This window comes from Poecilia reticulata, linkage group LG10, assembly GCF_000633615.1.
Source record: "Poecilia reticulata strain Guanapo linkage group LG10, Guppy_female_1.0+MT, whole genome shotgun sequence".
In the NCBI taxonomy this organism is placed as follows: domain Eukaryota; kingdom Metazoa; phylum Chordata; class Actinopteri; order Cyprinodontiformes; family Poeciliidae; genus Poecilia; species Poecilia reticulata.
The window spans coordinates 11,419,926-11,434,148 of NC_024340.1; the positions used below are offsets into that span (position 1 = coordinate 11,419,926).

The window sequence follows — 14,223 nt, forward strand, 5'->3', positions numbered from 1 at the left end:
GAACTTGATCCTGCCAATAACTGCTGTCTCAGTAGCCACACACACACACGCACACACACAGAAATTTGTATTTCTACCCATATTAGGACATGTGTTGACTTCCATTCATTTTAGTAGCTGCATTCATGTCTATCACAGATATTCTCCCTAACCCCATTCATTACTGTGTACCTATCCCCTAACTTTTACTAAAACCTAATTCACACCTTACCTCTAACCCTAACCCCTAACTATTACCACGCCTAACCCTAAATCTAACCTAAACTCAATAGATTGATGGATAGAAACTTTATTAATTCCTTTGGGATTTTCCCTCAGGAAAATTGTAGAAACTGTCGTATTAATGTGCTTCAATCTAACCCTTAATGACAAAAACAGCACTTCTTCTTATGGGGCCCAGGCTTTGGGACCTATAAGGAGCAGTTGGTCCTCGCAATGTTTGTTGTTAAAAATGGGCCTTTTGCTAGAAAAAAATAAATAAAATTGCTAAACACACACACACACACACAGACTCCTGTCATTCCTTCCATTCCCATTGATCCGCCACCCAGCTCCTTGTTGGAAGAGGTGAAGAAGGACAGCGGGTAAAGTCATCCGGCTATGACATCACTCCCAGACTGCTTCATTTTCAAACTCTCATAACTTTCATAGAAACGATGACAGACTCATAGCATAAGCAACAATTTCCTGCCTGGACATGAGGGGTCCTGGGACACTCGGATGACTAGACAGGTCTAGATGAATAATTTCCACTATTAACGAAAAAAAAAAAAAAAAACCCTTTCTGAGCTGGCTTCAAGTTTACTTCATGTAAACTTGAAGTAAAATAATAATGAAAGAAGACTTATCTTGCCATTCTCTGCATAATGTAGCACCCTGTAAAGATCAATAAACCATGAAGACGTTTACTGATTTCTAAACAGATGAGTCAGGCTGCGCTTGATTCCTGCTGCTGGACGAAAAGGATGAAGCAACAACCGGGGCGTGACAGGTAGGCACGCACCACCTGGTGGAGGGAAGGAAGTCTGTATGACACACGAGTGTAAACACAGTTGTAAGGATTTTTACAACCCTCGCCAATTATTATGCCCTGGGGTTGCTAGGCAACAAAATGAAAGCACGGTCTCAGGTGTTCCCTCACATCTCAGATAGCTTCTAGCTGTTGCTTCTGTCGTTCTCCTCCCCCGTCGGGATGAGCTCACGCACGCAGACAAACACCCACTCACAGTTTGTCCACCTCTGCCGGGTCGAAAGGAAAGCCTTGTAAGGGTATGGGCGTGAGTGTTCAGGTGACTCCGCAGAAGGTGCAAGAGTGACATTTTATTCTGCAATTTTTTCCCCCTCTAATATACATCTTCACCAAATGTTACAAGGTTTAAGATGGAGTGACAGAGAGATCAATAAAAAAACAAATAAAAAAAAATGTTTTTGCCTTAGGCCTGAAATAACACTGTGTTGTAGTTCGTAGTTATGAAAAAGCAACACAAATATAGTCCTTTTCAATAAATTAGAAGATTATTGGAAAGCTTGTTAATTTCAGCATAAAGTGAAGCATATATAAATAAAATTCAATTAATTAAAATGCAGCAGTAGTTCTGAGCTGACTCCGCATGGTGAGAGGTAGCATTTTTATTGTGAAAGAGTGGGTTTTATTTTAATAYTAAATCTTACTATTGGTGTTCCTAGATAACTCAAACTTTCTTGGGGCCCTCCCATCAAAGAAAGCATTTCAGGCAGGAGTTATGAGCACGAATGTCTGGCCGGGGACTGAAATGCCCCCATGACCTAACTTCTTCCCCTTTCAATACATGCACTTACAGTCATAGGAATAATAAAATCAGCCTTTCACTTCTGTCTAAGTGAGCAACACAGCCGTTAAAGTCAACAATTTCACTTTTACAGACAATGGAGATCTAATCTCTGGTAGCACAAGTTACTGGAAAATGTAAGGAAGCATCTATCCAGCCTACTGTTACCTAAAGGTCTGTCCTATCTAGCTGCCAAGCCCATGCCACCCACTCCTCTTTTTCAACATTCCTGATATTGAACAATGCGGAGAGGAGTTTTTTCCAGTGAATAATCAGCTGTGCTGTTGGTCCACATCAAACGTGGCTCCAGGGTGGGTTGATCTCACCCACACATTCCTGGGCGTGCCGTGCCTTACAGACCTCCTGGGGTCGATACCTTTCAATACAGAGAGCAGATCACAGAAACAGAGCGAAAAACMGACACTGATGGAAAGAGACCAGTGGCCAACTGATGATCTCATGGTGTGTTTTGTGTGTTTGATTGAAATGTGATGTGGAGGATGTGCATGGAAACTACGTGTACTCCACATGACAGCCTTTCTTTTTAAAAACACAATCTTATAAACATTACTGTTGTCATGATATCTTTCGGAAAGTACTGGGTTCTTTAAAGACAGTTCGCAAACTTCTTGAAAAAAAAAAAAAGCGTTTGTTGGATAATCTGGAAAGAAAATGCTGCAGAGCTGGTTGTTTCAGCTCAGATTTAATCGGATTATAGGAAATACTACACTGTAAAAACTACTGGGGCAGATCAAAGTCACATGGAAACATGTGGATTTGTCTAATAGTCATTTTGAAAAAAGGCGTGTCAAGAGGTTTACACAGATTAGTGTGCTTTTCCAAGGTGTGCCTTTCATCATTCTACAGGTTGTGAAAATGTAGGTGTAYGACAATAAACATAGATATTTAATTGACACTTGCAGAAGTTAAAAGATGCCAGTCTAGGCGGGGGCTTGTGTTCTGTCAATGATTAATATATATTGTGAATGTTGCTATGTAGTCATAACACACTTATTAGTTTGCCAGACAGCTATCAAAAGTTGTCACATTTACATAATCATTAGTTAATTTATACTACTCTGTGGTGACAATGGAAGTTTCCGGTTCAGTTGTTATAATCAAGCTAATTCTCATGATATTTCGTCTCCATATGGGAATGTGTATGCTTTAATCTCATTTTCCCCCCACCTGGCAGTCACATGTCAAGAAGCCACCTGCAGACCATAAACTCTATCGTCGACCACATTAAAGAATGTGGTGGGTACTTACAAGTGAGCTCCTGGACATAGTTAATGGGTGCAGGTTTAAGAAGCGAAGCCGTAAAACTGTCTTCATRTGGTTGGTTCTACTTACACAGAGTAAGTAGGTTTCTGTGTAACTTCCTGGYATGATCTGTTTTTCTACCTCCGGTCAAGGGGTCCCCCTTGTGGTCACATTGTGCTTCTGCAGAACATCGCATGCTTGTTTTTCTTTGTTTAAATAAAATCTGACAGCTTAAAGTCATAATTTCCTTTCAATAAGCACTATATTATCAGACTCAAAAGTAACTCATGGGTCTCCAAATCTAGTCCTCGAAATCTACTGTCCTGGAGGTTTTGGATACATATACATCTGGATACATATACATCTGAATCAAATGAATGTTACCAGGCTTTTGCCCAACTCTGCGGCATGGTGAAGAGGTAATTCAGTCATTACATTAATTAAGATAGGTTGGAGCAAGGATGCATCTACAACCTGCAGGGCAGTAGATGTAGAGGACAAGRTTTTGAGACCCCTTACTTAGCCCCTCTCAACATTATGTCGTTATTTGGTGTTGCACAGTGACCTCTAGTGGTTTAAAATTAATTATGTTTCATACCGACAAAAAATATGTTTCTGAGGTCATCTTCAGAACCGAAGAAGAAACCACTAGTAATTATATTTAAGCAATTATTAGAGACCATACATGCTTTCATACATCCATTTATAATTTTCCAGAGTATCTAACTAGTTTTATGATGTAAAAATCCAATTTTCTTTAATAATTAAAGTGTCATGCACTTTCTCTTAGAGTAAATGACATCATTGTTTAGTTGTAAAAAAAGCTTTAAAACATAAAYCTATTTAAGAATTCAAAGTAACATCTTGTAAGACTAAACTAGAGTACTGTAGTTAAAATTTTGTCTTATTAAAATGCAATTATTAGGGAAGAAAGATGAAAGAGAGGAAATTTGACAGTTGACATTTTATTGAGAGTGCTGCATTGTGTTGCAGACATCATGTGCACAAACTCACTCAACCTGTGTAAATGCATTATTAAAATAAATATGAGGTCTTTTCATATTGSATTTTCAAGTTTCTGTGGACATTTACAGACTAAAAACACATCAGTAAATTAATAATCCCACAGATGTTTTTGCTCCTGTGCATCCCTTTAATCATCTTACATATATAAAAGTTTAGGTAATAKTTTAATGAACAGCTCATAGAAAAGGCCCACACACATACGTATTTCTGAAGACACCAACCTAAAAATCTTTTTTGTAAAAGCAGCTCAGCAAAAAAAGTATAGCAGCATCAGCAAATAAACAACAGCTAAAGAATTGCTTTCTTCAGCTGCAGTRTCAAAACTCAAATAACATCACAGACTAACTTTAGCCACCCCATTTATACAGAGTGTATTTTAAACTCCACAGGCTCCAGCAAGGCGGCCTCTGCCCTCTATTTCAGGACCTTTTCCCCCCAGTCGTGGGTAAGTTAGAAGGATGCCTGTGGTAATAGTCAGGTGGGGTGGTATTTGGGCTTGCATTTATCACACTTGGGACATAATACATATTCTCAAGGTACCTTTGGTCCAATGGTGGGTGGTTTTTRGGCTCTGGCTTTGATCCCTGTCCTGAAGGATTCCTGTAGCTGACCCCAGGCCCACTTGGATGCAATGGAGGTGCAGCGGACGCCTCAGGATATTGGGGTGGCTGAGGCTGAACCTGGGGGTGGGCTAATGGGGGAGGAGCAGCACAGGGCATGTATTGAGAAGCCGGGGCATAGATGCTGTGGTTGTGGAGAGGTTGGAAGTGGGGTCCAGCAGGAGGGTACAGGCCTGAATGTGACATCGCCTGCTGTGGGATRAGCACTTCCACATACTGACCAGTCTCTGGGTCGAACAACATTTTCCTAAGGGGCTGCACAGGCACCTCAATATAAAAATACTTCCCTGTCTCAGGATCCAGGAGTACTCTACGTGGTGGCTGGGCATAGCTACTTTCTGAATACACGCTAGAGCTATCGCCGCCATATTCTGAACCATAGGAGGGACCCATGCTTTGGGGGCCACATAGGTACTGAGGATCTATAGAAGGCAGGACGGGAGAGTGGCTGTGGCCTGGATCACTGTAAGGACCCCCAGTCAGATTTGTTGGCTGCTGATGGGGAGATCTGTGAACAGGAGGCCGTCGAGCTCCAATATGTTGCTGTGGCAGCAGAGAGCGGTCAGCAGGGCAGGCCTGCACGAGTGAWGGAAGGGGACCRCAGGCAGYGGAGGGATRGAGAGGCTGGTACATGGATTGTGGTTGGTTTGGACCAAGAGGRCTTGATTTTGGAGATCTYGGTTGGTAACCCAATGGCTGYGTTTCAGGTCTGCAGTGGTGAGCGTGCAGAGGGGGCTGAGCCACTTGGTAAGGTAGTRCCTGACTCGGAGAGWGTGGCAAACCAGGTGGGGTAAGGTTATGGGGWCTGCGATGCTGGTGAGGAGAGGTAGGACCACAGTGAGAGGGGTAGCCAGCTGTGCAGGAACAGGGAGGACGGGATGAGGGTTGATACCGATTTGACCTCGCTGAAGTCATATCAGGAAGCAAGAGCGGACTGAAGCTCTCTCTTTCGTCATAGCTTGGAGGGTCATCTGARGTATAAAAATGTTGCTCGTCTATCCTTTGGGCATGCTCATTGGAGACTGTTCTTCTGTATGGTTGATGGGTGTACTTTTGAGTTGTGGAAACAGCAGGCGCTTGCTTCAGATTGTTGGAGCTAACARGCATAGTTTGCTCATGAGCACATGTCGCCCGAGAACACTGTTGACCCTCTGGGTCMAATGAAGTTGATTGGTCAACTTYAGATAGAGAAGATCCAACATTTTGATATGGRTTTGGTTGTGGAACAAGTCGTTGGACTACATCTAAACCAGTGTCTGATGTTGCAGTTAAAGATTCGGGTTTCCTARCATGCCTGGAGCTTTGAGGCGAAGCAGTAGATTGTTGGTGCTGACCTTGGTCAGCTACTGCCTCTGTGTCTGAACACGCTGTTGACATGTTAGAGATGCTGGTGACATTGGCTGTTGTTGTTCTGTGAGGTGGTGGCTTAATGTTTGACACAGCAGATACAGCAAGCTTTCTTGAATAATTTGATGCAGAGKYAGACTCATTGGAAATCTTCCTGTAGACTGTAGGCGAGCTTACTACAATTGTCTGCGGTCTCTCCTCATTTCGTTGTTTCCCACTAGAGGAGGTTGTCGATGCTCTCTGTGCTTCATTTGTCACATTTCCCAAATCTCCAGACTTAAATTTGCAGTTTGGTTTYGGAGGCACTGCTGGTTTTTGAGAGTTTTTAGCTATGGATTTCACTTCAATCATTTGAGGTCTGTGGCTTCCCAAAGACGGCGAGGGGATTTCTTTTTTCTCTGTTTCTTTTGATGGTGACCTGGTCTCATCTGGCTGTGGTTTGAATCTCCGTACTGCAGGAGACCTGGGGGGGAAGGTCGRATCTAGCCTTTTGACTGCTTCAAAATCTCCTATAGTGTCATTTTGTTTGGTGGTTATTAGTGTTTGGTCCATTGTGYTCCGTTTTGTTGTTTCTGCATCTTTCTTTGGGGGTTTAATGCTAACTCCCTCTCCTTCTGTGGGCTTTTCCAGGACATCCRCACTTTCAGTCATTGCTGAGGGGCCAGAGGTGGTGGAGGACGAGGAGAAGGTTCTCCCTCTGTGAGATTCAGGACAAATTTTTTCTGAAGGAGGAATGGTCTGAAGAGGGATTTCCAAAGAGTTCACATGCTTACAGGTAGGTCCTTTAYCTCTAGTTAAGTTCTGACCATCGCTCACCATTGCACCAATGTCAGCCTGATAACCTTTCTCCTTTAAAAGCATTGAAACTGAGTGGCCAACACTACCACCTGATGCACCGCCAGAAACAGGRGGGGCAGRTGAGAGAGAAGTCGGAGCTTTGATTTGGGCAGAAGTCTCTTCATGACTTAAAGATGCAGACATGTTGGATTTATTTGATTTCTCTCTTATTAAAACTACAGCAGTGGACACCTCCCTCTCCTTACTTGGCTGTTTAGGGAGGCTTCCGAGCATGGGGGGTTTTCGGTCGGTTCTAGCCAATGTGGGTTTGTCCTCACTATCTGGCACTTTGTGGATTTCTATCACATTCTTTTYCTTTTCTGCTGCRATACTAATATCATGTTCACCAAGCTTTGGGATCATCTTCTCTTCCGTMGTGTGTTTTATTCTGCTCGCTTTCGAGTTTGCATCTGGGGAAGACAACAAAAGGCTTTGGTTTTTATCGCCCAAGTCTTTCCTCATGCTTGGCATTTTATTTTTGTCATCTTTCCAGCAAACAGCCTTGCATTCAATTTGCATTGGCTGTGGACCAGATGGAGAATTTCTTTTATTCTGAGTTGAATGAAGTGATATTTGATTCGTTGAATCTTTTGCTTCATCTTTCTCTTCAGGTGTTCTGAGCTCTTCTTCTCTTTCCTCTTTCCTCTCTTCTCTGCTTGCCTCCTTTAATGTATTTATTTTCTCCTCTACTGGCATCTCTTCCCTTGTTTCCTCAYTGCAGTTTTCTTCATTGACTCCTGATTGGTTAACAGGACTAACTGCCTTGAAGGACAATTTGTATGTATTTTTTACAAGCCGCCTTACATCTCTAACTTTGTGAATGGGAGCCTTAACGCTGTCATCCCCGTCYCCTTCATCCCGTATTTTGTCCTCTGCTTTGATCTTAGTATTTACTTCCTTCTCTCCAGCAGATCCATCTTGTGGAAAAGATTTGCTTTCTGCCTCCGGAGTGAGACAGACATTTAGTGAGGCCTTCTTCTTTTCGACAGCCTTGAGTTTGATCTCCTGTGTTTTAGATGTGTAGGGATCTTTGTCTCCTTGTGGAAGTTGTCTGCRTTGATCTTTGTTTTCAACTTTTTGATCTCTGTTTGTTGCTCTTGCTAGTGTGTTGCCAGAAGGACGTTCTGAGGGAGCTGCTGTGTCCCAAGCARGTGCTTTCACTKGTGCGCCTACCACAGTTTCATGTGTTTGCCAGGACTGTAAACCACTTCTTTTACCTTCAAACGGTATACCGCAGTTGGATTTTATCTCTGAAGCTGATGATTTAGTACTTCGAGTTTGGGAATCAGCTTCTTCGCTGTCGGTCTGGGAGAAGGTGACACTTCTGCCACTGCTGGATGAACTTGGTCTATAACTRGATTTTAATCCATGGTCCTTAGGGAGGGTGGCTTGATCCTTCATGCCTGTTTCTCCCCTCAATGAAAGTCTCTCAGACGAAAGGCTGTGATCTGACTGAAGACTGGAACTCAGATTACTAGAGTCAAGTTTCGGTGATTCTTCACATGGTGCTACTGCACTCTCTGTTGGCGGGCTCACTTCTTCACTCACTTGCTCATCAGGYTGTCTGTCAACACCTTGCATCTTCTTTGACAACACGTTTTTGATGAGGCATGACGCAATCTTGGTTTTAGAGTATGTTTCATCCATAGAAGCAGATTTCTGGAGTTTGGACTGTTTTTCGTTTTGCTGTGAGAGCTCAGAGCTACTCTCGCTAGGGGGAGTTTCCTGCATTGCTGCTGGTGTACTGTGTTGCCTCACAAAGATACCTCTAGGGCGAGTCTCTTGAGAGGGGCTTTCCACCATCACTGGTAGCCCAGGACTGCTATTTTCACTGCTCTCATCCTGCTTCCCTTCTGTGTTATTCCTTCTCTTCAGTTGGATCTGTCTTTTTGGCACTCCTCTTCTTACTTTCCTGCAGTCCTCTCTTTCCACAGCTATGTCTATGCATTCAAAGCTTCCTAACTCGCATCTTCTGGCTGGATCTAGGCATTCTAAACTGTGAGGATATTGCTGATGAGAGGAGAGTTCATCAAGGTCAAGCTTTGGTGCAGAACCTCTGAAGTCAGCATAGGACAGCCAGGCAGCATTGACCCCAGCTGGACTGTCATGGGTAGATGGTTGAGAAATGTTTGTAGACGAACAGTGGCTGGAGTTGTACATTTCAAGGTAATCTACTTCGGGACTTGACAGGCTGCGGAAAGCCACATCTGTAAGCCACTTCACCTCATGGTCTGCTTCATCAAGTTCACTCCCCATACTGGAGCTGGAGCTCTGACACGGCCTGCTCGTGGACACGCGTCGAGGCACACTTCGCCTGTCCTGAGATGTGGGAGGTTTAAGTCTTCTGCTGGCACTGCATCCGCTGGGGTCTGGCTGAGGCGCAAGTTTAAGCAGACTCTGTTGTTGCTGTAGCTGTCTTGTCGCAGGGAGACTCTCTGAATAAGAATGTGCTGTTGGCAGTCCCTGGCGCGTCTCTCTGGTTGTGGGAGCTGCACTGCGACTCACAGGTCCTTTTCTATTCCTGGCATTGAATGACAGCTCAACCTGTTCCCCTCTGTAACTGGCAACCCCCTGCCACCCCTCTTCTCTTTCAGGAGCCTGCTCCTCCCTCTTTCTCTCTCTGTCTATCTCCCTACCCATTTGCCTCTCCATACCTACATCCCTCTCCTGCTCCAACGGCATTTCTCTGTCCATCTCCAGTTGCTTTCCAATTCTGACCCAATGGGCCTGGCTATTATTGTCAACAGGGTCAACATTGGGGTTTTCCCTACTTGTCGCTGCTTCCTTTAAATTACCACAGGATGCTACAAYTTCAGAGGGGCTATTGCTTCTGTTTTGCCACTTTCTGTGTGGTTTCTGAGGGGCTATAATGTGAACAGGTGTAAACCTGGTAAGAGGTGGAGAAGGAGTGCGCCGTCTGTTTATATGACGGGACATGTCCCCTGCCAGCCTCTCCCTGTCGTCTTGTATAATTTTGGGTAGCAGCTGTCTTCTTGAGTTCTGAGGTGTGCAAGTCGAACCTGGTGGATAAATATTACTGTCAAAATTCAGGCAGTTAGAGGGGACCAGAGGATGGAGCTTTTCCTGTCTTTGCACAAACTCCTTGGATGCAGCTCTATGAACTCTGTGGCTTATAATATCGTGGGAAGGAGACTTGACTTCTTCCTGAGAAAACGGGGTTTGAGTGTTGTGTTTTTCCTGAGTGGAGATGGCTACACTTGATATTTCTTGACTGTATCCTTTCTTTTTTGTCTCTCTTCTTTCTGTGACGAGTTGTATCTGTGAATTATGCAAATTTTTATCTGACGAGACAGATACCGGAGTGCAAACTTCCACCGCTGAAGAGTTGCTCTTTATTTCAGTAGCACCAGTTTCCAGTCTCTTCTCTAATTTAAATGAAGGTGACACAGCTTTCTTCTCCAGATGTGTAGGTGATGGTATTACTGTGACACCGGCAGTAATGGTCTCTGTCTGAAGCTCAGATGTGAGAGGAACAGGTGTTGTATACGGGGGGTTGAATTCTGTAGACTGTGCTGTTAGTGATTCCTGGAATATTTTCTCTGTAAATGGAGTTACAGGTGATGAATACTGGTGCTGAGATGAGGGGCTTTGGCAGTCGTCTGGTGAGCAGGTTATAGATCTTGGTTCAGGTGAAGGTGTGAAATAGTTTGGCTGAGGAGAAGGCGTTTGGTTTTTGAGCTGAGATGGTGAGGCAGAACTTTGGGTGTCTGATAAATGTGGAGAGTTTATTTGACTACCAGTGGACTGTGCTACACCGGTGTCAACACTGTCTTTACCAGACTCGGAGGACACAAGAAAATGAGTTGGCTCTGGGGAGGAGGTGTGAGAAAGTTCTGGAAATGGGGAACTTGTCCTGTCCTCAGCCTGAACAACAGAATAGGACACCCCTGTGATTTGAGGGGAGAAAGAGAAGCTTCTTGGTGACACAGAGACAACTTGTTGCTCTGTGAGAGAAGACTCTGAAACCTCTTTGACTTGACAGGGCCACTCTTCCCTGATTAGATCTGGAGGGGGTGTATCAGCACCTATCTCAGGTGTCTGAGAAATATATTTTTCTTCTAAAGGTGAGCTGCTCTGGTGCAGTGCAGGTGATGGAGTTACTTGAGAGTGTTGTTGTTTCTTTCTGAGCTCTGGAGAGGAGGAGAAAATCTTTACTTCAGGGGATGGAGAATTGTACCTTTCCTCTAAAGGTGAGACTCTCTGATGAAGTTTGGGTGATGGGTTTACTTGAGAGCTATGCTCGTTTCTGAGCTCAGGAGAGGAGGATACAATCCTTATTTCAGGTGATGGGGAAGTATATATTTGTTGTAAAAGCAAACTGTTCTGCTGCACTTCAGGTAATGGAGAAAAACTATTACTAACCACAGGTGAATACACTGGCCTCCTGATTTCAGAAAGTGTCAAATGGTTTTGTACTGTAGGCGAAAGAGCAGGTGATGGACTTCTTGAACCAGTGTTGGTTAGAAAGGCAGGGGCAGGCAAGTGAGGGGAGGCTGTGGCGTTCCTTATTCCAGCTGGAACTCTATCCTCTATAAGCTCGGGAGGCGTGGTTACTGAAATGACAGGAGAAGGGGGCGTAAACCTAGGGTCTGGTGTGGAAACTGAGCTGCCTGGTCCAGTAGATAATCCTGTGTCCTGGCTCTGAGGAGTAGTYGTGATGTCTCTTCCAGCAATAGAAAGATCTGAAATAAGTTCAGTGGCGTTGGCAGAATCTTTTATATCAGGTGTGGATTCTCTGCTAAAGAGCTCAGGTACAGAGACCCTCCCTCTTGACTCAGAAACAGGAGGTAATGTTTGAGTGGTGGGGGAAGGATAGCTATTTCTGAGCTCAGGGCAGACTACCTGTCCTTCTGAGGGAGATTCTGAATCGGCACCATGGAGTATAGACGATGAAAAATTGATTCTAGATTTAATGTCTGTATAATCCTGAGAAAGGTCGGTGGGAGTCTCAGGCGATGAACTGCTGTTTTGATTTAACTGGCTGGCTTCTGGCTCAGCTAAATTGTGTGGAAGTGATGGACTTAAAGATTGATTTGAAGGACTACGCTGTCTGTCTTTGGATGAAGGGGTTATTGTTATTGATTCGGTTTCTCTGTACGATTCCTGAATGTCAGGCGATAGAGGTGAAAGTCTTTTCTCAGCGGAGGAGGAAGACAGTGATGACAGCCTCCCTTCTGGATTGAAGGAACTGGGGCTGTTATATCCAGGGGAAGGTGTTGTCTCACCGCTGTCGAGGCCTTGATACGATGGGGTGAGAGATGATGGGGTACTTGTATTGTGCAGAAGTACCGGGGTTGCGGTTTTTGGTTCAAAACTTGCAATGCTATCCTCGCCAATTTCTGGATGTTTTAAGTGTAATCCTTTTTCATCTAATTCCCTCCCATCTGAACACTCTTTTTGCCAAGCAGGGCTGTAACACCCTTCTCTTAAATCATCAAACCCCTCCTCTCCCTCGCTCGATCCAGGCGCAGTGTGATAGCTGCCAGAAGAGTCATTCAAATCATCCACCTGCGGTGTGGTAGCAGCTCTTCCTTCCAACTCTGTCTGGGAAGGTACAGAGGGCCCTGCAGCAGGGCTACTTGAGAGGGACGCCGACTCACCGTCGTCTCCAAAAATGTCACACAGGCAGGTGGTCTCAGAGATGACACTTCGCTGAGTGGGGATGTTGATAATGTCGAAGATTTCAACGTGGTTAGGGGTACCCTCACGATGGCACAGGGAAAATGTGCGGGGCACGCTGCGCATGAAGGAGTAGCTGTCCCCCTGGAGAGTCCAACTGTCCATCGCTACACCATGAGCTCCAAAGATTCACTGTGGCCAGTCCTGCCCGCTCCTCCTGTTTGCTTTTGGMTGGGTTCCTGCATAAAAAACAAACAAAACCCCCCCCCCAAAAAGATCACTTGGAAGGCATATTCATTTTACTACAAGTGGATTAGTTAAAAATGATTAAGTTAGTCCATCAATCCATCCATCCATTTTCTTTACACCCTTGTCCCTAAGTGGGGTCACGAGGGTTGCTGGTGCCTATCTCCAGCTAACGTTCCGGGCAAGAGGCGGGGTTCACCCTGGACAGGTCACCARTCTGTCRCAGGGCTGATTAAGTTAGTAATAACAAATATTGATTTGCACTATTTAAGTTTCATTTGGATTTTAAAATGTCAGAAAAACAAAAATGAACTAAGTTACCGTTTCCTAAAAAGCAATGACACTCAGTTGTATCTGATAATGGAAAAAAAAAAAAGATTATTTGGTTTTATGACATTAACAGAATCTAAATTTACTCTTTAAATTATTCCAATAAAATAATAGTTTTGTGTTATTTCACATTATCTTTGCAAATGTGGATCCCTTACTTAATCTCACATGTTGTAATAACCACAGAAACCCACATGTTCGTGCTTCATTATATGCAAGAAGAGAAACTCTGACTGACTTGTACTGTACCTGCGGCCCCTGAYGTAGCTTTTTCTGATGATTCTGAGCTCTTCAGTAGTGAAAAATCCACCGCTCATTCAAAGAAAAAAAAAAAGTGCTCTCAAGTCTGCAGTAGACTCCAAGTTAAAAAAGACGTTCATCTCCAGGACCAAAGAGCTTTACATCTCTGAGTGACAGAGCCAGACTGACTGGCTAACCTCAGAATATGGAGAGCACTGCCATCCATTWGACTTGAATAGAAAAAGAAAAGAGGAGGAACCTCCTTAGACATATTACATCCCCWAATACTCATATCGCCATTTCTGCCCCGCCCCTCTGGTCTGGCAGCAGGGAAAGAGCTTACAGCAGCTCATATAATTTTTTTTTCTTCTTCTCCAGACTGAGGTTTGCATGGGCATTGGCTTTCCAGTGTAAGCTGGGGTGGCGTACCTCATGGGGTGGGTGGGTTTATAGTTAGCAGCAGATGCTGATCAGGCCGGGACCAACGAGCGCGCCTGGAATCTGACACTTACAGCCAGCTCAGTCACATTGCTTCTCTATATATAGACCTACATTATCAGGGCCAGAAAGACATAGCATTAGTTCTTTGAGTGGGTGTGCTGGTGGGGAAAGAAAGAGTAAATACTGTCCTCGAAGAATGGCATATTCATTGTTCACTTTGACACAACTTTTAATGGGKGTATTTAACGCAGAGGGTGCAGTAAATCTAACTTTGCGTGTAGGTGTAAATGAGACTCTGCGGTGGAATGGCTATTGAGGGAGGTCAAAGGTTGACACAGACTATCCAACATGGTCTCACATGAAACACTCACTGCTGAGCTGGCAGCACTTGTATGGTAAGGTGAAGTAACATATTTTAAGCCACG

General features: G+C 44.2%; 1 protein-coding gene across 1 annotated transcript; it reads right to left on the minus strand.

Moving 5' to 3' along the window:
- Positions 1-4,028: 4,028 nt before the first annotated feature.
- On the minus strand, positions 4,029-13,586 carry LOC103471129 (uncharacterized). Its single transcript, XM_008419951.1, has 2 exons — positions 13,356-13,586; positions 4,029-12,780 (listed from the first exon to the last, which is right to left on the minus strand). The coding sequence occupies exon 2, from the start codon at positions 12,704-12,706 to the stop codon at positions 4,517-4,519; it is 8,190 nt and encodes a 2,729-aa protein (XP_008418173.1). The 5' UTR covers positions 12,707-12,780; positions 13,356-13,586; the 3' UTR covers positions 4,029-4,516.
- Positions 13,587-14,223: the final 637 nt, after the last annotated feature.